Raw genomic sequence first — 21868 nt, 5'->3', positions numbered from 1 at the left:
TATTTTTATCTCGACACTGTGTGAGAAGAGCCTTTGGCTCAACAGTCTATCGAGTTTAAATAAAGTCTAATAATAATAATAATAATTTCAAACCATGGAAATAAAAGGTCCTTTTACTTCTCCGTTCAACCCTCTATATAGAAATCCATATAGTGGAACTAGGTCGTATATATATATGTATATACTGAGTACTGACATTCGGAGTCGTCCCCAGTGGTCGTTTAGATTTAGTAACTCGAACACCCCCCGACCCATCCAACCCCCGACTGGTAACTCGTGTGTCTTTTTCTCTTTCTACAACACTTCATACATTTACAGGCAGAACTTGGCAAGTATTGATGTCTATTTTGAAACTTTGAAAGTGTCAAATGTAACTGAAAACCCTGCTTATGATGTAAGTATAAATGTCATGCAAGACAAATTTACCAATATACGGAGCAATTTTGCTTTGTTTATATTTGTTGAAGGCCATAATTTGTCACTTGTTGATCGAGGAAGGGGACTTAAGCATATGAGACCAAGCAAAACTGCACGTGAAAGCACATGCACGCACGCACGACTAACTTGTATCTCCCTGCACATATTTTCTACAGAGAATCAATACTGTAATGATACAAGAATATTTAGCCCTATAAAAAAGCTTGTGGAGTTATTCCACAAAAAAGATTCTGTAAATTGGCATAACTGAATTTTTGTATAAATTAGGCAATAACGTTGAAGACATTGATTGACATTTCGCAGAAATTTGGATAAACACCTTAAATTGCTATTTTCACTTCAAATGTCGTGGTTAGTAGAGAGATAGGGTATGAGTAATTTCATAAAATGGTAAATTTATCTTGTTCTTTTTTCTACCCATTGCATACTGGACAAATATTTGTATGATATTTTTACTATGCAATTCGACACAGAATCTGTCACAACGCATAGCAAAGATAACCTGAGTTCGCTTTCTTATATTTATCTGGTGTTTGTTGAGATTATTTGTTTCAGAAACAATGGTTTTTATTTGAAAGTTTCATTTTTTTCTCTTCATTTTTTGTGTGAATCTACTACTCTATAGAAAGAAGACCTAGCAAGTGACATAGGAGGTTTACTTGGTCTGTACATCGGTATATCTGCTATAACATTGTTTGAATTATTCGACTTTTTCATCGAAGTATTTCTTCTGTGCTTGCGAAGGGTTAAGATTTCGGTGACCAGAGGAACAGATGGTAAACATCGCCAGTAGACAATCGTTCTGAATAAATATCATACGTAGAACATTGTTGCCTATGTTATGCTTTTAAATTTCAAACTTTATAGAGATGTTTTAAATGATATCTATTGGATGATTTGGGATAAATTTATTTCAGGATAAATGTATACATTGTGTAGTGATTACACATACTCAGCTAGTATTTGTTGCAGTCATGTGAAAATATTTTTATTGGGGTTTTAGGAGACAAATACAAGTTGCACAAGACGTTTACAGAGCTTTTCCCCAAAGCGAGTCAAATCTATTTAATGAACTATCAAGATCAGTGAGTCTGATCACAAGGTTTCATGTTGAGATAGACACCGTAAAGCTAACACACAAACATTACTTACACAGTGTGGGCTCTGTATTTAGTTAGTGATATAAACCATAGACCCTACACGAAAGTAGTAGGGTCTATGATTCTACCTCACTAAACCTTAGTGGTCTGAGATTCTACCAACTTTCACTGGCTGCCATGGATTTTGTTTGAACTTCAACAGATTAAACCTGGTGTAGTAGTATGCATGCTATTATTGTTTATATCAATATCTGTTACCCCTTATTGTCAGAAGAAACTAGTAGAACTGTTCATCTAAGAAATCACACAATTTTACATTTTGAATATTAACAGGTGTTTCAAAATAGCGTTGACCAAATTTTTTTTTGATTACATGTAAGTTATTGTGAGTTCGTAACTCGATATGTAGGCCCATGAGCCAAATTGTACATACCAGTTATATATTGCACACCATAACATTAAATAGGGAACTTGCAATCCAGACTGAGCATGCTCAGACGCAAAGGGCTATGGGGTTATCTGTGGTTATCGTAATGCCTAATCTGGAGCTACCGATAAAATAAACCCCCCACAATAGTCAGGGTAAAATATGAATTGACCATTCGTGGTTGCAAACAATGTAAAAGTATTGTTTACAGTACCAATTTATTAGTAGTTATTATCACATTTCCCATGATGCAACATTCAACATGGTGGGTTTGCAAGTTCCCTATTATTGCGAGTTTTATCCCCGTTTTAATATTTAGGATTAAATTAAAAGTTGTATGTAGTATATAAGACTTACGGAGTATACTTTGTAATGTTCTATTTAAATGTGTTTGCTCATGTGGCGAATAAAATTTCAACTTTCCAAATGACAGAAGCATTATATACTCAAGTGTTGATTATCGTCAGTGAAATAAACATAGAAAGCCATATATTTCATGAAGTCAATTTGAATTTCTAAAAATCATTCACAACGTCTTTATTGGTGTTAATCTATTTATCAACCAATCAATCCATCCTTTTATCCCATCACACCCCGTCCGTCCGCCCGTCAATCGATCGATCGATCGATCGATCTATCTATCTATCTATCTATCTATCTATCTATCTATCTATCTATCTATCTATCTATCTATCTATCTATCTATCTATCTATCTATCTATCTATCTATCTATCTATCTATCTATCTATCTATCTATCTATCTATCTAACTCTATCTATCTATCTATCTATCTATCTATCTATCTATCTATCTATCTATCTATCTATCATAGTCTGTATATCTATCTATCTATCTATCTATCTATCTATCTATCTATCTATCTATCTATCTATCTATCTACCTATCTACCTACCTATTTACCTACCTACCTATCTATCATAGTCTATCTATCTATCTATCTATCTATCTATCTATCTATCTATCTATCTATCTACCTACCTACCTACTTATCTACCTACCTATTTACCTACCTACCTACATATCTATCATAGTCTGTCTGTCTGTCTATCTATCTATCTATCTATCTATCTATCTATCTATCTATCTATCTATCTATCTATCTACCTACCTACCTACCTACCTACCTACCTACCTATCTATCTATCTATCTATCTATCTACCTACCTACCTACCTACCTACCTACCTATCTATTTATCTATCTATCTATCTATCTACCTACCTACCTACCTACCTACCTACCTACCTATCTATCTACCGAGGTACACGTAAATGATCGATAGGCTAAAATGTTCGGCTGCTCATATAATTATAACTAAAGTGACGACACGAAGTTTCTTGTATCGGTTCACCGAAAGCCAATGTTTTTTTCAAGTCAGTAAATGCACACGAACTACGAAAATGACTCTTTCCCTACTTTAAAATGCACGCGAGGCATAACTTAGTATTTGTTTGACATTCGCCACCTGTTTAAAAGTAGGGACTGACCAATCAAAGTCCGTCTTCTACTACTGTTATGACAAAGGTGTTTATTTTATGCATGTAATTACCTCACCCACCTGTTCGTGGTGACGTCTTGTAAATGACGGTGAAAGTGAAAACGTTTCATGGGGTTAACGTTGGACGAAGATTCGATAATCTGACATGGACGTCCACCCGTCTTGAACTGCCTTAACCCAGAACTTTTCCAGCGTCTAAATGACTACGAACAGCCACACCATCACCTTTGTGAAACCCACTGAACCAAATGACGAAAAAGGTAACATCAACAATGGCGGCTTTGCTTCGTTCGATATTGGTTTAATATTGCCGTTAACTGCCCTCGGTGGTTTTCTGGTGGGTGCACTCATTTTTCATCTCCTTACGATGTATCGATTCAAGATGCGTCAACGTCACCAGGGGTCGTTCGTTGCTCCCCAGGGTGGTCGCAGTAAAGAAATTCAGGTTCGGAGAGAATCGTTGGGACAGGACTCCAACTTCTCTACCCAGCCTTCGATACCGACTTCTTCACAACTCAGAAACCAAGCCCGCTGGACATCGATTAAAGTTGGTCCATCCAACGCAAGATCGTATTTTCCATCAAAGGTAGCCAGTCTCGTCAAACTAGACCCGAACGTTGTACACTCTGAGCCAATCATCCATCAGGAGTGGGTGTCCAGTAAACCGAAATTCATACCGATAACAGTTGAGAAACTGCGTAAAACTTACCTGGGAAATCATTCGTACTCCGATCCTGCAGTACGTGACGAAAAGAGCAGAAAGGACGGAGAACCATTCGGATTATGTCTGTACGATCACCTGGCGAGACAACGTACCAAATCTCTGGAGTTGTTCGAGGTGGATGGTACTATAACAGTGTCTGCTAGTGGTACTGGTAATAAGACAAACTCAATGACCCAGAGTTTGACAACGACCTGTACCTGTAGTCTACAAACCATTCATACTAATGATGTACAAGTTAGTATACCAAGTGTACACAATGTCGTACAGTGGAATAATAACGAGGTAAGTGCCTCTACATCTTAGTTTTAATCGAGACATGCCAAAGTGGTTTATCTGTATGACATGAATAAATGGATGGAGGGATGGATGGATGAATGAATGGGTGGGTGGCCGGTGGATTGGTTGATAAGTAGTCTAGTTCCTATACCACGAGTCGTATATGAAGTAGACTAGTTGATGATTGGGTTGGTGCGTGGGGTTAAGTGGTTACGAACTAATTATTGAATCATATATATATATATATATATATATATATATATATATATATATATATATATATATATATATATATATATATATATATATATATATATATATATATATATATATATGTGTGTGTGTGTGTGTGTGTGTGTCTGTGTGTGTGTGTGTGTGTGTGTGTGTGTGTGTGTGTGTGTAACGTATCATGTTTATATATGTGTGTGACATGTATGTATAAAATGTGCGTGGGGTCATGACTACAAACCTGTGTATTTCTCTTTTTTCACTTTCTCTATCTGTCCTTTCCTTTCATTTCATAAATCCCTTTACTTTTAAATGTCAATATTTGATAGAAATAGCTGCTTTATACTGTGCTTTTCATTCCGATTTTCTTAAAATTCAAAGACATCATCCTTCTCTTTTTTATCACAGATATACGTCCCAGCTGTTGCCCCTGGTACACGAGCACCACAAAACAGCTTATTAGAATCAAGTGGAAATGTGTCGCCTTCGATTGGTCCTGGTCTAGATTCTGATTTCGGGGCCAGTGCAGGAGTGTCTCAGCGAATAGTATCCACCGACAACAGCGTCATCTCCAGGGGGGATAGTACCAGCAGTCGTGATGATGACGTCACACCTACGTCATGCCAATGGGATGGGTATAATTTCAGTCCTCCAAGTTACATGTTTTGTTACGTCGACGAGGATTTCCTCCCTGTACTGACAAGTCAACAACATTGGGTATAAAAACAAAGTGATGAATACACCAGTAGAAGTCAACAGCCTGTACGAGAATAATAATGCCTGATTACCGGTCATTAGGGCTAATTGCTCTGCCTAAAACGTATCGTCAGTTGACGTGGAGAATATAACCACGGATTTCAATTAATGATTAGTTATATGATATATATTCAATAATTATTATAATGATGATGTATTGAAATATTTAGATTTACTCTTCATTAAATGTCTTTGCCATGTTATAGTTTTGATGTTGTTGTTGATATTGATATTGAGAGAGACGTTGAGAGAGAGAAAGAGAGAGAGTGAGAGAGAGATGATGATGATGATGATGATGATGATGATGATGATGATGATGATGATGATGATGATGATGATGATGATGATGATGATGATGATGATGATGATGATGATGATGATGATGATGATGATGATGATGATGATGATGATGATGATGATGATGATGATGATGATGATGATGATGATGATGATGATGATGATGATGATGATGATGATGATGATGATGATGATGATGATGATGATGATGATGATGATGATGATGATGATGATGATGATGAGAGATGTTGGTTTGATAATAACAAGTTGGTTGGCATTTAAAGATACGTTTCCCTCCACTGTCTCAGTATGCTTGAAACGATTCCTTTACTTTGGCTTGTCACACGCAATGGACGGGTAGCTTGGCACGGCACTGCAACAGACGACTTCATTCGGTCTAGCGCCATCTAGCGGCAGGATTTAGTGACCTAAAGGTCAATATTTCAACACAACATAAACATGATAAAGCATGGAGGTGAACGCAACACAACCTGAAGGGAAGCATGTGATCTGACAGCCAGTGCCCTTGTTTTACTATCAACGAGTCAGCACATTCAATGCATTTGTGACGTTGCCAGTTTGATATATCCCTACGTGGCCGCAAAAGGTACAAACATTCATCATTCACAGAATCATGTGTAGTGTACCACAAGCACGTGGAGCTGTTCTTCCGGTTTACATTAATACTAGTCCTGCTTGCATACGGAGTAATCCGGGACTCGATTCTGACAATTGTCTCTCCTATTCTGTGTTTAGGGTTGTGTCAGTAATATAGACCCGTGAACCGTCTGCAAGCAGGACTACATTAATACATGGATAGTCCTGCTTGCAAACGGTGCAGTGCACAGGCACTCGAATCAATCTGTATGATTGGGGGGGGGGGGGGGGGGATGTATTATACATTTAAAAAATCATACACATTGATGCGAGTGCCTGTGGTGCAGTGTGCGTGGACTCGAGAGGGACATTGCATTGTCGGAATAGAGTCTGGACTGGCTCCCTCTGCAAGCAGGACTATTCTTTACCATATAATCAATTCATAAGTTCGAACTATATCATGTCACGTGTATGCATGATGGAGACTAGGTTGTATCCATAAATATTCCGAGACTGAGTTAATTGTCAATGATAAAACTAAAAGGATTAAGTCATGTAATGGAATCAAGCATACCAGAGAACTCGGCCTGTAATGCAAAGATCTGCAAGCGAATATATTGTGCATTGAAATTGTTGTGAACATAAGCAAGCAAGCAAAGATTTAGTATCAGTGTTTAGTGTATTCAATGTAAGTTCGTTTTGAAGTGACAGTTAGTTGGAAGTTGTTCAGTTATTTTCAAGAATGATCATCTGGTACGACATATTGTCATTTACTAATCAGGCAAGCCTATGCTTTCTTCCACAGAACTCAGTAATACGTGATGTTATTTTGATGATTAAAGATGGTGGTTTGTAGCGTTTGTCAAAGTGAGGACGATTTCTATTTACAGGATGGTTTCTATATCTGTAATATATGTGACACTCAGAGCCAGGTAAATGTAATATTTAACCCATTCTAGAACTTCATACAAGACCTGGTAGGATAGAGATTGCAATGTGAATGCTTTAATCCTATACACTTATAAAGGCTGCAATGGATTGTATGCTGCCCAGGGAGTTGAGGAAGTGTAAAGAGCTGTTGTGCTGGATTGTGATTCACTTCGTCCCAATTTCAAGTCATCCCATTTCAACTCGCCCCAATTTCAACTCGTCCTATTTTTCAACTCGCCTCAACAACACTAGTAAACGTTTATAAATCTAAACAATACATGGACTCAAAGTATGGGACCAACAAATTTACATGGTTTGACCTACGTGGCCAGTTGAAGCGTAGCAAATGTAACATTTCGTAGCAGAAAGTGGTGTGGGTTTTGGCTAAGTGTTTGGTAGATCTATAACATATACTAGCACAACAACTTTCCTCAATCATGGAATATCACTTTTCACATTAAGACTTAATGTAATCACTATAATTTAAGCTTGCAAAACATATACTTGTCTAGTAATTGGAAAAACCCAGCTTGTGATAAATAAGGAATGTCATAACTGTATTTACTCTCCAACACAGATAAGAGATATACAGCAAGAGAGTGATTTTGTAAAAATAGACAAATCCAATGTTTTTTCGATGAGGATAAGGAAATTAACGGCAAGTACAGGAAGGAAAGCTGGACGAAGAAAGAAAGGTGAGTATATCTATAATACAGTTATAAATATTTTGAAATAATATTCCATCATCACTATAATCTAAGTTAGAACACTCAATAAGTTGTGGTTGTAGCATGGATATTCCAATATCACTACCAGTTAAGTCAGAACCCTCAATAGTAATGTTTATGGCCCAGATATAGGTTTTGCAGACTGAGGTTGTGCGATGGATGGGTCTGACTTTTTAAGAAGGGGCTGTACCGAGTTCCCAAAAACCCATATCTGGGCCGTAAAAATCTTATCACGTAGTGGTGAAACATTATTTCATGCTCAAAAATGTAAAGATATTGAGAAAAAAAATCTAAATTGAATCATTGTGTGAATGGATATCAATGATTGCACACTTACCATGTAAGGTCAAAGTGTGTCTGTGCGTGATACAGAAAATTATTGCGTGGGTTTGATGCATGCGCTCTCCATTGAATTACATAGGACAAGATACTGGGTATATGATAAGAACTGATTATGGTATGGATCTCATCACTTGACAAAGATCTGTAGCAGTGAAAATGTACCAATGTACAGATGTGTTATACGTTCCATTAGTTTCTTGTATTTTTTCATACTGACAACATAATACCATTGTGTGAACAACCGCCTACAGTTCGACAGACTGAAAATTCATATATACATGTATTATTCTGTCACTTTGTGAGACACTGCATACTGACAACATAACACCATTTTGTGATAAAAAAAACCCACAATAGACTTGCAATTGAAACATGATAGTATGATAGTTTCAGACTCGCTGTTCTAAACATATGCTAAAGTCTGTACTATTTAATTTTTAATAGTTGAAGTGACCTTATTGTGGTATCCGTTATAAAACCTGGACACGTTCGGATGTGGGATTAAACTGGTTTATTACTCAGACTACTAAGACACTCTACAATACATGAAGTTCCTAAACGTATACACTTGTCGTCAAAACGTATATTTGATTGCCCGCGTAATCAGGCGCAATGCATTGTTTTACAAAGGGTCAAAGGTCATATGTATTTTGTATACACTACATCTATGGATGAGGGTTGAGTTTTTATTTTGGATTTTTAATATAAAACTATTTTATTATGACTTCCTACTTGACAAATCAATGTGAAACAACATTGAGGAGTTTGTGTTTGTAGCTCAATAAATTGCAAAAAAACTACAGAATGTCTAAAAAGTCTGTTACTGCACATACAATAACAAAGATGTTACACATGTATTAATCTTCTGCAGTTTATTGAGTTACAAACACAGTTTTGGTCTATGTTGTTTCACATTTGATTTTTCAAGTTGTAAATTAAGAATCCAAAATAAATACCAAATCGTCAGCCATATCACCACTTTTAACACAACAATATTTTCATTTACCTTTCAAATTGATGACCAGCAATGACTTGAACTTCCAATACCTTATACTGAAATGGTCCCTTAATTTTTACATATCTTTGAACTTCCATATTGTAAAGGTATACAATGTAATGTCAACATCAAGTAAATGTTGAATTTGTGGTAGATTTTTTCATAAATTTTTGCCTATCCAGGGGTGAACAAATCCACTGGTCCTGGGTCTGGGACTAGCAATTTTTTGGGCAATTTTTTTTACTTTGTCTGGTCCGTTGGACCAGTACCTTACTGTTAATAACTATGTCTGAATATACATATTCATAGGTAAGATTTAATGTTTCACATTAGTGGGACCTGGGACCACTAATTCTTTCAGCAGGACCACTGGATTTTTTAAGGCACTGGTCCGGGACCATCAGTTCACAAAATGATTTGTTCACCACTGCTATCTTTATTCCTTAATATTTAGTTTCACTGTAATTTTAGGAAATTCTTGCTAATATTCCTGTAGCTTGTTTTCCACTGTGTGTTCAATAGATCTGTGTGTTCGTATACTACATTTATTCTGGGTCTTCAAATTTATATCACTATACAGAAGTCATAAAAAGCAAGCCTTGGCTTACTTATGAAGCTTATCAATGTATTCTGAAAGAACAAGTCAAGTCACTGATACAGATGGGTGTGTCTCCACAGCTAGAGGTAATAACAGCCAAGTTTAATTGTAATTTCATTGATTAGATGGTTGATTACTCTAGATGGTGTCGGTGACAGAATGTATGATGGCATGATAAGGCCTAATAAAAAGATTGTGTGGTTCTGATTACTAGTATGCCCAATTTTAGAATAGATGGGGTTGGTAGATTTTTAATTTATTTTATTATTTTTTTCATGTGTGAGTATCTAGTGCAGGTAGTTATGTTTTCCATGTGGTCTCTGTGTTATTAGTTTCATCTCATCAGATGTATTGCCATTACAGATTGGAAGAAGTTTTATATTGTCTTTTTAAGTTGATGTCAGTTTCTGCATCCACTATTTCTCGTGAGACTTCACAATTTTTGCAATTTTTCTTCTTCTTGAATATGTTCAAAAAAGTTTAGAGTCAGCAGTGAAAAACTAGGTGGGATCGGGTAACCAGAACCAAACAATTACATGTATTTTTTAAGGCCTAAGGGGAAGACTTATAGAGCCCTTCAAAACTAGTTGTAAAATTGTCCACCACAGCTAAAACAATGTTCTGATCATAGGCATCTCTAAAGAACAGTAATGGTAATATAATAATAATACATGGTTTATTTTTTTAGAACAAATTTGTGACCAAAAATGAAATGGTCAAATTGCTTGAGTTGAGCATGTTGAGAAACAAACAAACAAACAAAGTTGATCAATAAAACAAGTCCATAAAAGTCTAATAAAATATTAAGTACAATGATTAAAGTTAAAATGCAGTTATGGGGAACAATAAAAGACAGGTACACAAAAACTAACAACAACGAAACAAAACACACTAAACAAGGATACACGAATAAATAAAACAAACTAACAAACAAAGAAAACGTCAACACACTAAAATACAATTTACTCAACCAACCTACTGCTATACACAACAGGACTGTTTTCTCGTTGCTTTGTCCTACACTTGAAAGTGACTTTTTCATTGGAACGTGTAGGATACGATTGCAAATCACTTCATCCCAATATCAACTCATCCCATTTCAACTCGCCCCTTTTTTCAGCTCACCTCAATGTCAACTCGTCCCATTTTCAACTCGTCCCATTTTCAACTCATCCCAATTTCAATTCTTCCCACTCTTTGAAAATCACGGAGTAAAGTAATTTACAGATCTTTGCAACGTGTGCAAGTATTTTAGTTATAAAAGACGTTACAATACTATGTCTCAGAGACGTAAAAAGCACTGTACATCCAATACACTGACTTTTCAGTTTGGTTTAATATACCACCCTCGTTTTGGTAGGAAAACCAGACCTTTTATAGATACTGATAAATGTAACAAACAATCAGCCCAGAAATATGTTGCACTGAAATTCGGACAAGTTGACATTGGAATGAAATGATCCGTCACCGTAGATGGTGATGGTAGTATATGGGTTGAAATTATGAACAAATTCTTGGGTGTGGGGAGATGACATGTCATGTGATGAAGATGTCATATATTTTAATTGATTGGTTCAAATTTTAATGAATGTGTCATTTGTTGTCAACGTCCACCAGGTCACAGTTCAGCAGTTATGGTTTCAGTATTTAAAGATGCTAAATGTAGCATTCACTGGTAAGACGACTGATTTAGATGATTTTATTAATTTATCGGTTTTACGGAAAAGAGATCGAATCATACTCACAAAACTGGATTCTGAAATGTCACCTAAGAAGAAGAAAAAAGATGAATCAAGGATATCTTTCAGCTTTCTCTCACAAGAGGTAAGACACTTAAAGAAACCTGCTGATTCTAACTTTTAACCAATATGGTCCATGAATTTCGTATCGAAGAGAAGCAAAGGTGAGCAGTGTGCCCTCTGAGCCAATTTGATGCACCACTGATGCACACAATTTCTAATAACGCACCACAATTTGTTGTTCCCGTATCTCTTACTATGTGGTGACTCACAAGAAATGTCAGTTTTTACAGTTTTGACCCACAACAACAAAATTTGGCTATCATTAGAGGGCACACTGATAGTTAGACTAGATTCATCTCTAGGTGTATTTCTTATCCTAAGGGGCCTAAGTTAAAGGTATTTTCATCAAACCTCTAAAAATAATACAACGAAAATCATAAACCCTGAAACAAAATGTCACCTGGCTCAACAACAATCTCATAAACATTGCTACATTTTATTGTTTGACTAGGCAAAAATGCTGACAAAAATGCCCAGAGACAGCGATAAGAATGACCCCTGTATACACATCCGTGTGTGTATCCAATCAGTCTCTCCATTTCATCTGTATACAACCCTATTTCTGACACTCACAATTACATTTCAGCCAACCTTGTAGTATCAATTTGTTCAACTCTTATCCTTAAATTCCAGTACATTCCAGATAACACTCCTGGAGATAATCGATTGCCAGTTGAGAGTGGTGATGATGATTGTGATGATGATGATGATCAAAGTGAGTCAGTCAGTGAAGCAGGAACAATTAGTTCCCTTGGTGCATCATCAAGCTCTACACAACATAGTTCATATGGCGTAGATACACCTATAACTACAATGACCATGAATATGACCATTTGTTTTCTGTACCTGGCTCTGATTTGGCTTGGAGAACCAATTCTGTTGTCTGATCTGATCAGGTATGCTTTTATTCACATCCACCTCATCATAAAATATTAGCAGTTCAGAGTTCAGCTCACACAGAAATACTGATCTATATAGTCTTGCAGTACGACCTGATCTGTGCTTAGGAGGTTGCCGAACAAAAGTTGAGGATGACAGCAAACACTCTCAATATATACCTTTGGTCACCTAGCATCCAAAGACAGACTGATGGTCTAACAGATGAGAATCATGACACAGACAATGTTCATGACCTGGGCAAAGAATACATGTTCATGTGTACAAAACTCGTTATACAAGGAGCTTTGTAATTTAGAGATATGGTTTATAGAGAGCACAAATACTTTTTAAAATTTATTTTTTCAAAACATTGACATGAACCAAAATTGCTCAGGGTGTATCTTTGACAATGGCAGATGTACCTTTGATTTTAAAGTCATCCAGTGTGTGTGTGTGTGTGCGTGCGTGCATGTGTGCATGTGTGCACACGAGTGTGACATACATACATACATACATACATACATACATACATACATACATACATACATACATATATACATACATACATACATACATACATACACATATACATATACATACACACACACATACATACATGCCTCAGGATCCCATGCTACAAAAACCTAGCCAATAACTAAGGGCACTCCAGACTCCAGAGTTCATCATTTTCATGTAAGACTTGTACCCATATTGAACTCTATTGCCATGCAAATAAGCCCAATTTAATATTGTGGTCAGAGCTTGGGATGAGTAAGAGCATACACAGTGATAATGACATGGCACATTATGTTTCAACAAACAATACAATCACTTCACCCAGAAAACCTGTGAACAAGTAACAATGACCATATTTTCTATTACAGATGGGTCAGTGAAGGTCACATTCCATTCTTTTCAGCCTGGAAGTTACTACCCAAACATATGAGGTTATCGTCTACAGATAGATTACTGCTATGTCCAAAGGTAAGTTGAAATGCAACCTTACCCCACATCCACAGAAATAAATATTATAATTCTCATTATTATTCGCCTTTGACTTTGACTTTGAAGAAGGTCATTCAAGCATGTATACTTTCTTTCAAGTCATGTATTTTATTTGTTTTAGGCAATGTCAAACAATAGCAAAATCCGATTCAAAGTGGGAAGACTGGCGGAGTTCATACAGTTGGAACATTTTCCCCCAGTAGATGTCAGTAAAATAGTACCTCGTCTTATATTGGAGCTTCATCTTCCAGGTAGGTATCATCTCGAATACTCAAGGCATAATGACTATAATATCAATCTTGCTGTCAAATGCCTTGAAGAAAAGTCATTGAAACTTGTATATCATAGATTACCTTCAAACGGTTAACCTGAAAAGCTGCCATAGACAACTTAATGCCCAGTGGGATGTGTCATTGAATATACTGTATTATGTAGCAAATTGACTTTCCATTACCGGTATGGCTTATCACACACACATCCTATTGACTGCGAATATTTTGAATGCTTTGCTTTTGAAGATATGTTAACGTCTTTATGTCAAAGTGCCTTTCAACAATTTTGAAGTTAAATTCGGTGATGGAGTCAGCCATGTTGAAAAAGTAGTCAACATCGATAGTGTAAAAGAAACTCTGATTGTCAATCAGCTGCTGGATAATGACATGTTGTAACTGTTTGAGGGCGCTCTAAGATAGATGAGTTTCAATGGCTTCCTTCAAGGCAGTAGATGGAGATCTAGATATCATAGTTCAGAATTAAGATGGACAAAGAATTTGGTTTATTAAAGCTTCCCACCCCACCCATTGGGGGAGGGAGAGCTATACAGTGGGTCCTGTGCAGCCAACCATGTGTGCTTACACATCCATGACCCTCACATACAACAGCTGATTTCTTCCAAACCACTCAAAATTTATGAGCTTCACAACATTCTCAAATGTGATCAATGGCAGCCATTGTTGTGAAGATTCACTATTTATCCCATATAGATGCTATTCAAGTCTCTAAGCCCCTAATGTCCTTTCCTGTGTGAGTCATCCAAGTGTGTTCACTTTCTTTTAAGACCCTAGACTTTCACTGTGCTGGTCATTCAAGTGTGTACACTCCGAAGTAAAGCATTTTAGATGTACTGTGTCTACTATGAAGACTTGTCATCTTATATGATTAGATTTGTCCCTGACCTTGACCTTCAATATACTATTGCACAGTAGTTGGACATGTCTTCAATGAAGACTTGCTGTAATTGGCAAAGATACAAAACAGTACAAAGATACATACATTTGCCTTCTTTTTGACAGCTGAACTTAATGGATATGTGAAAAATCTGATAGAGAAGAGTAATACATGTAAAGAATTCACTGTTGGATCTTCAAACCAGCAAAAATCAGCTGAATTTTATGAAGGTATTGCTGTTGGATTCATCATTGTTGCTGTAAAAATGATGTTTGGGTTAGATGACGTTATAGAACATGGCATATCACAGTGTGCTGTAATGCTGCAGGCTGTAAAAAACACAGGTAAAAAGTCATATACTTTTCATTGATCTTACGAATAGCAGAGAGGTTTTGTTTTAGTCCCCTGATGAGTGTCCGTGTGTCCGTAATATGTCATTTCTCAGACATCCAATTACTTCCAAACCTGGCACAAAGGTGTTAGATCATATGGGACATATGCTCGTCAGTTTGTTCTTTGATGTATATGCAAATTTGACCGAATGGTGGCCATATTTGTACTTAAAAATCCATATTTACTGCATAACTCTATAATGTAATACATAGAGACTACCTCTAAGTGTCTACCCCATATTATCAGATGCAAGCTATCTTTTGAGACTTTGACCTTGACTTTCAGGGTCAATTATCAAAATCAAGCCAATTCCTGCCTATCACAGACACATTGTATTATTTACATATTGCCAATTTCTTTTAAATCATGTTTACAAGTGAACAAAAGATCTATACACAAGCATTATATTTGGTGCTCATGTAATTTTTACCAAATGACAGTCCATATTATTTTGTAGTAAAGAATCGCTATAATCGCTGCATAACTCAAAGTCTCTAATACATAGACTCTATCATGCAAGCTTCCTTGTATGACGGTGACCTTTGACCTTGACCTACAGAGTAGACCATCAAAATTAAGTGTTACTTACATATTGCATACACTTTGTTGCAATTATGTGTATGGCTAATTGCTTGTTGATCATGTCTATATAATGCAGAACCAGATAAGCATACACATGCATTATTTTTGGTGCTCATGTCACTTTTTACTCAATGGCAGCCATCTTTGAAGTGAACAATCATGATTTACCACATGACTCAAAAATGTTCATACATTGAGGTTACATTCAAGTGTCTACCACATACTACCAGTCTTGTTAGACATTGACCTTTGACCTTGACTTTGATCTTCAGGTTCAACTATCGAAATTCAGCATTATCACAGACACTTTGCAGTATTTATTTGTTGCCACCAATTTCTTTTAAATCATGTCGACAGTTTTGAAGGGGACTGTATATATAAACCGTTCATACTTACTTGTATGCAAATACACTCTTGTTGCAGTGTTTGGTGCTGCGTTTTCATTTGCTACACTGTGTAAGTACAGCCACAGCAAACACCACAAATACTTGTGCAAATAGCCCAAGTACACCACACTGCATTCACATGTGTTGATTTGGTTGTGTTGTATTGTTATCAAAGCAAGCCATATACTATCAGTCAGTACTAATGACCTTGTCTCTACAGATTTGAAGATATTCATTTGGGACGATTGGGTTACATTTATTAAAAAAAGAGAAATGGGCCAGTCAAGGAAAACAGAGTTTCCAAGGTAATGACTATAGTGTTGTTACAGAATGATGGACATTTCACCAATGTTTTTAGCTGTTGTCTTAATTTGTGACAGTTTGTTAAACTTGTGGATCTAGTAAGAAGTGTACCTCTGTGCTCAAGGTCAGTGACCCCAAATATTCAAAGTGTCCATATATTCCCTGACATATATGGGTCGGGTCTGGCACAATTATGCAAATCACTTTATTTTGTGACCTCGATAACGACAGTCTATGTACTGACAGGGACTGTATTACGTACTACAATCCCAGTCTAGTCAATCCTGTCAATATCTGTGCTTGCCCCTTTGGTGATCACATAAACCGTCAGTGTTTTTGCTAAGGTTTGGGAACCCCGGTAACAGAAAGGGGGAAAGAGGTAAAACTGGTAGTGCTTCCCATGCAATGTATCATAGTTTAGGTGGGGAACCCCGGTAAAATGATGTGGGAACCCCAGTAGATTTTACCTACTTATCGCCCTTAAATAAAACACTGAATTAACGTGATTTTAGTTTAAATAGACTGGAGGTGGAGTCCTGGTTGGAGATTTGCATATATATTTGCTGTACCAACTGAATATTAATGAGTGATGACAACAGCCTGTCAATTTGTGACGGATTACTACTGACATGCGCCGTTTGTGCTTCGCTCACCATGGGGGTTGAACCACATTTAACGCCTTGAGTGAGGGGATTGACTAGACTGGGATTGTAGTACGTAATACAGTCGGTCCCTATCAGGACCTAGACTACGATAATGACTAAATGGTGGCCAAGAATATGATTTAGAAAGTTAAAACATTGGGAGGTTACGTCTTCAATGAAGGCTTGTCTTATATGGTATTTGGTAGCATATCTTTTCTAAAACGTTTTTCTTTTATTTTGATGTACAGTGATGTGTCCAACATGTACAATCTGAATCCCTATTTAAAACACCACGAAGAGGTAACAAGTAAAAGTAAACGAAACTATGGTCAAGAATCTCAGAAAGGTATGATATTATCAAGCTGCTATTGAAAAGTTAAAACACAACTTTGTGAAGCAGATATAGACTGTCATCAGTCGTCTTGACTTTTTTTGTAGTTTATCTTTATTAGCTCCGCTGTCAGCGAAAGCTGAAAGCGTAGCTTTAGGTATAGGTGGGTATTGAGGTATAGAGAGTAGAGTGAATCATAGGTGTCCGTCAAACTTTTATATTTTTACTATTTACTCCGAAAGTGACAGTCGGAATTCTTCGATATTTGGTGTGCATGTTCCCTGGGGGGAGGCTATTCAGATTTGTTCATGCCAAGTTGATCTGTGCCATTTTCAATTTTTTATGATTTTTTTTCATAAAATGTCATTTTCATCAACTCCTTGAAAACCTCTTATTAGATTGCTTTAATATCTGGCGTGTTGATGCGCAGGGGGTAGCTTACTCAGATTTGTTAATTTCAAGTCAGCACATCTTCATTTTTATTTTTTATGATTTTTTTTTTGTAATTTGAAAAAAAAATGAATATGTTAATGAGGATAATGACCGACGCCATATTGGAAATCATTCGACGAGACTTTAAGTAAACTGCCACTTTTCAAAAGACACTATTGACGTCAAACAAGCAATGTAATATGTGCTATAGTCATAATTCTACGCAATTGGCGCCCAAATGACAAGCGTTTGTTCGAAACAGGGTTGTAAACTTCAAATCCAATTCTGCACCCTTCTACATAATCAGCCAGTCCGCAACATCCTCATTTGCATACTCTATCCTGATTCGACCAGAAGCTGAAGGTGACCTCATTTGACCGAGCGATTTTCCACAGCAAGTATCTTGAGTATCAACACAGGACGTTCTTGGTACTCACTAAAATCACACTTCAGACCCACTATAAAAGTGTGATGTTTTCAGATAACATGTAACTTGTGGTTAATTCTATATTGTCGTGCAATTTGGAATGACAGTGAACCAGAATTAAGACAACTTGCGTAAGGAAGGCATGCGGTTGAAGTTATGCAAGAGCAGTCTAACTGCGGACTGTGAATCAACCAAATTTTGTTTATTGGCCGACAGTTCACATGTAAAGTTAAACGACATGAACGTGTCTTGCCATTTCCAAAATGCAAATATTTGGCAAGTAAAAATAATTAAAATAATCACAACTTTAATTTGGCTTCAGACTTTGCATTATGTTTTGCGTATCTTTCTCCGTTTTACATGTAAATCCGAAAAGGTTCTCTCGTCATGTCATCAGTGATCATACCGCGAGGGGCTGCTTTGAGTACGAGCGAAGTGAGGCATGTTGAGGTATTTTGTTGAGAATTATAAATATTGCGAAATGTCAAGTACAAGGTTTAAATACAATGGAATGATGACAAAAAATGGCCGAGTCTGCTGACAGGCGCCGCGCCGGTCACAAGAAACACTGTAAATTCCATCTTTCTTAGTTTCCGTACGGCGACAACCCCAGGTACCCGGATGCAGGAGGGACTAACCCGGAAGCAAGTCGTTGTCAGCCATACGTTACAGTGGTAACATCGTCCGAGAAATCGCTGCGTTCAGAGTGTCATTATTCACAGAATTGTTGTTTTCGAGTGAAAACGCGTCTTGAATTGTATAAATCTAACAAATGAAGACATGTCAAGTTATATTTTGAAAGTTGTATCGCTAGTTTGAGACGATTTTCTCACGTACTATCGAGGCTTACTTGGACTTGGACCTTACTCCAGTTCATCGGGAAGTTTAGCCAGTCCGATAATTCTTTCTGGTTTAGTTTACAACACTTTTGATCACGCAGATTTTGTTGTTGTGATGAAAAGAAATTAAAAAAAAAGATCACTTCAACCATTTCGTTGTGTTTTCTTTATGAAAGGTAATAGAACATGAACGAGTGTTACCACTGTAACGTATGGCTGCCAGAATGACTCTCTTTCTGGTACTTGGCGGGGATTGTCGCCGTCCGGAAACTAAGATGGCGATTAATACATTTCTTCCCTATATATATCTACTCAACTTGTACAAGTTGAATGTTGTTGACTTGGTAAATTTGTTAGAAAATTGAAATTCAAATTGCCTCAAAATTATTTTAGATCCCTAGTTTATTTCATTCATCATTAAAATTTCCCAGGGTTAAAGCTGTAAGACAATGGAATTATTTATAGCCAACCTCAAAATCATCTTTTTTTTTCTTTTTTCTTGTGTGAATTTCCCAGTCATTTTTTTTCTGAGATTTTGTGCAATTTTTCATAACAGTAGATTTTTTGTTATAAAATGGTGACTATGGTATAAAAGAACAATACATTACCAACTTCTGTGTAAAATGTGTTTTACAGTGAGACATCATATGAACCACTAACCACTTTATTGCATCGCTAAAACAAAACTGCATAGTGAAGAGCTGAAGAACTGAACCACTTCTACATGTCACCAAAATAAAAAATAAAATTAAAAAAAAACAGCGGAGCTATTCTGACCGATAGGTCGCTTGTTACTTTTTTCGCTGCTGAAATTAATAGATTTAAAAGATGGTGTGCATTGGACCATAGACCCTCCACCAACCAAATGTGTGGAGGGTCTGTGGTTGGACATCCGATGAAGTCAAGACGACTGTTCTAACCCACAGTACTTTCATGTATATTCATGAGCACTCAAAAACCACCTGACCAATTGCCTTTGTTTTTTGGTGGGGACATCACTTTTGGTGTCTAGTTGGGAAATAGTTCAAAGCAAAATGATCCCATCAGAAGTGTGTGATTTGGGTCAAAAAATGTCATTTTGGGTTTTAAAAAATAATTAAACTCAAAAACTACTGGGCAGATCAGGCTGAAATTTGGTGGGAATGTGCTTATGGGTGTGTAGATTAGGATTTGTTCATGATATGATTCCATCAGTTATATGCAAATTAGGGCTAAAGATGTGTCCTTTTGATCAAAAATCTTTAATTCCAAAATTGCTGAGCAGATTGAGCTGAAATTTAATGGGGATGCTTTTGGGGGTGTAAAGATGAAGAAATATACAATGATCTCATCAGTGATATGCAAATTAGGTGTAAAAAGTACTTGGTCAATGAGACTGAACTTTGGTGAGATGTTGCTAGAAGTGTTATTCTACAGATTTAGTTCAAAATATTTTGAAACAATTGGCCCTAGCCACCATGACCGTGCCCAACAACCAAATGCTGGTATATTTTGCTAAAATAACATCATCATCTGGTAGGCAAGTGAGTAACAATAAAAAAATGTATGCAAATATCACTAACAACCAAACAACAGCCAAACGATGGTGAATTTCACAACGATACCAGACACCTAGCAACAAGATGACGCCCATAGTAACAGCCATATGATGATGTCATTGTGTATACATGTGTATTGCAAAGATAACATCAGGAATTCATAGAGAAGTGAATAACAATCCAAAAATGTATGCAAATATGTCTAGCAACATGACCATGCCCATAGCAACAGCCAACTGATCGTGTATATTGCAAAAGGGTTGGATAGGTAACTGGATAATCATTCGGCAAATGAACACCTATATCTAGCATGGATCAGCATGGTGATAAACATTTGCTAAAAACTGTAAAGTTGTTCTACATTGCCATTAGCGCTTTTTTGTCATTTATTTTTTCATTCAGCCAGAAAATGCTTGTCCTAAGGGGCTTTTTTTTGCTCTTCATCATCATCCTGAGATGACAAGGCCCCTTAGGTCACTTGTATTACTTGAACAAAGACAAATTTTGGGGAATAATATCTGATAGTATTGTTTTATCTTAATTGTGAGTTTTGTTACAATATGAATGTTTCCAATATTTGATATTTTATTTCATAGCTAAAAGATACAAAGATATAACAATGCAAAAACTGCAGGAGCCCTTCCAGTTCTTACACAGTAAAGTGGAGGAACAGGATGAAACTTGGCGTTCAGCACCTACTTCATTTTGTCATGAGAAAGCCAATGAAGAGGACACACAGACACCAGAACTTCGACAGGCCATAAAAAATACTGCTAGAGACTTCTCCAGCTTGTCACTCGAATATGTAACAGATACACAGGGATTTTTAGATAAATATCAGATTAGAAAGAAAAGATGTGTAAGAAAGAAAAAAGAGGAGATAAACACTGCGGAATATTTGGATCGCAAAATACAGAATGATTTGACAGGTGTCACCATTGAAGAATTGCATAAATTAACGTCTTGTCATAAACGGTATATCATTTACCAAGATTTTAAGATGGGGGTCAGCACAAAACAAGCCAGCGGTTTCAGTAATGAGCAAGAGGAATTTCATTGCTCTTATGATTGGCTGCTAGGCGTTTGTGCCAACCTCGTAGAGAGCAGCAAAGATGAACTTCACAGCCAAGTGATCAAAGTTGAATTGATGGCAGGCCTTCACCGTACTAAAAATAAAATATGA

At 36.7% G+C, this 21868-nt stretch overlaps 2 protein-coding genes across 2 annotated transcripts in view; both read left to right on the top strand.

The window, feature by feature from the left end:
• The window catches only part of LOC144436602 (uncharacterized), a 14966-nt gene extending 12671 nt beyond the window's left edge, over positions 1-2295 (top strand). Inside the window, exons 17-18 of the mRNA XM_078125425.1 lie at positions 319-394; positions 1064-2295. Coding sequence (XP_077981551.1) covers positions 319-394; positions 1064-1231 — 244 coding nt within the window. The 3' untranslated portion in view covers positions 1232-2295. The remainder of the gene's footprint in view (positions 1-318; positions 395-1063) is intronic.
• Positions 2296-6352: 4057 nt separating this feature from the next.
• Positions 6353-21868, top strand: LOC144436955 (TATA box-binding protein-associated factor RNA polymerase I subunit B-like). The gene is made up of 12 exons (XM_078125823.1): positions 6353-6372; positions 7168-7294; positions 7870-7987; positions 9940-10043; positions 11575-11781; positions 12393-12655; positions 13523-13622; positions 13765-13894; positions 14936-15154; positions 16392-16476; positions 17367-17464; positions 21282-21868. Exons 2-12 carry the CDS (start codon positions 7205-7207, stop codon positions 21866-21868), a joined length of 2001 nt encoding a protein of 666 aa, XP_077981949.1. The 5' UTR covers positions 6353-6372; positions 7168-7204.

The sequence above is a fragment of the Glandiceps talaboti genome, chromosome 6 (genome assembly GCF_964340395.1).
Source record: "Glandiceps talaboti chromosome 6, keGlaTala1.1, whole genome shotgun sequence".
Taxonomy (NCBI): domain Eukaryota; kingdom Metazoa; phylum Hemichordata; class Enteropneusta; family Spengelidae; genus Glandiceps; species Glandiceps talaboti.
This window is presented reverse-complemented; position numbering and strand designations above follow the sequence as displayed.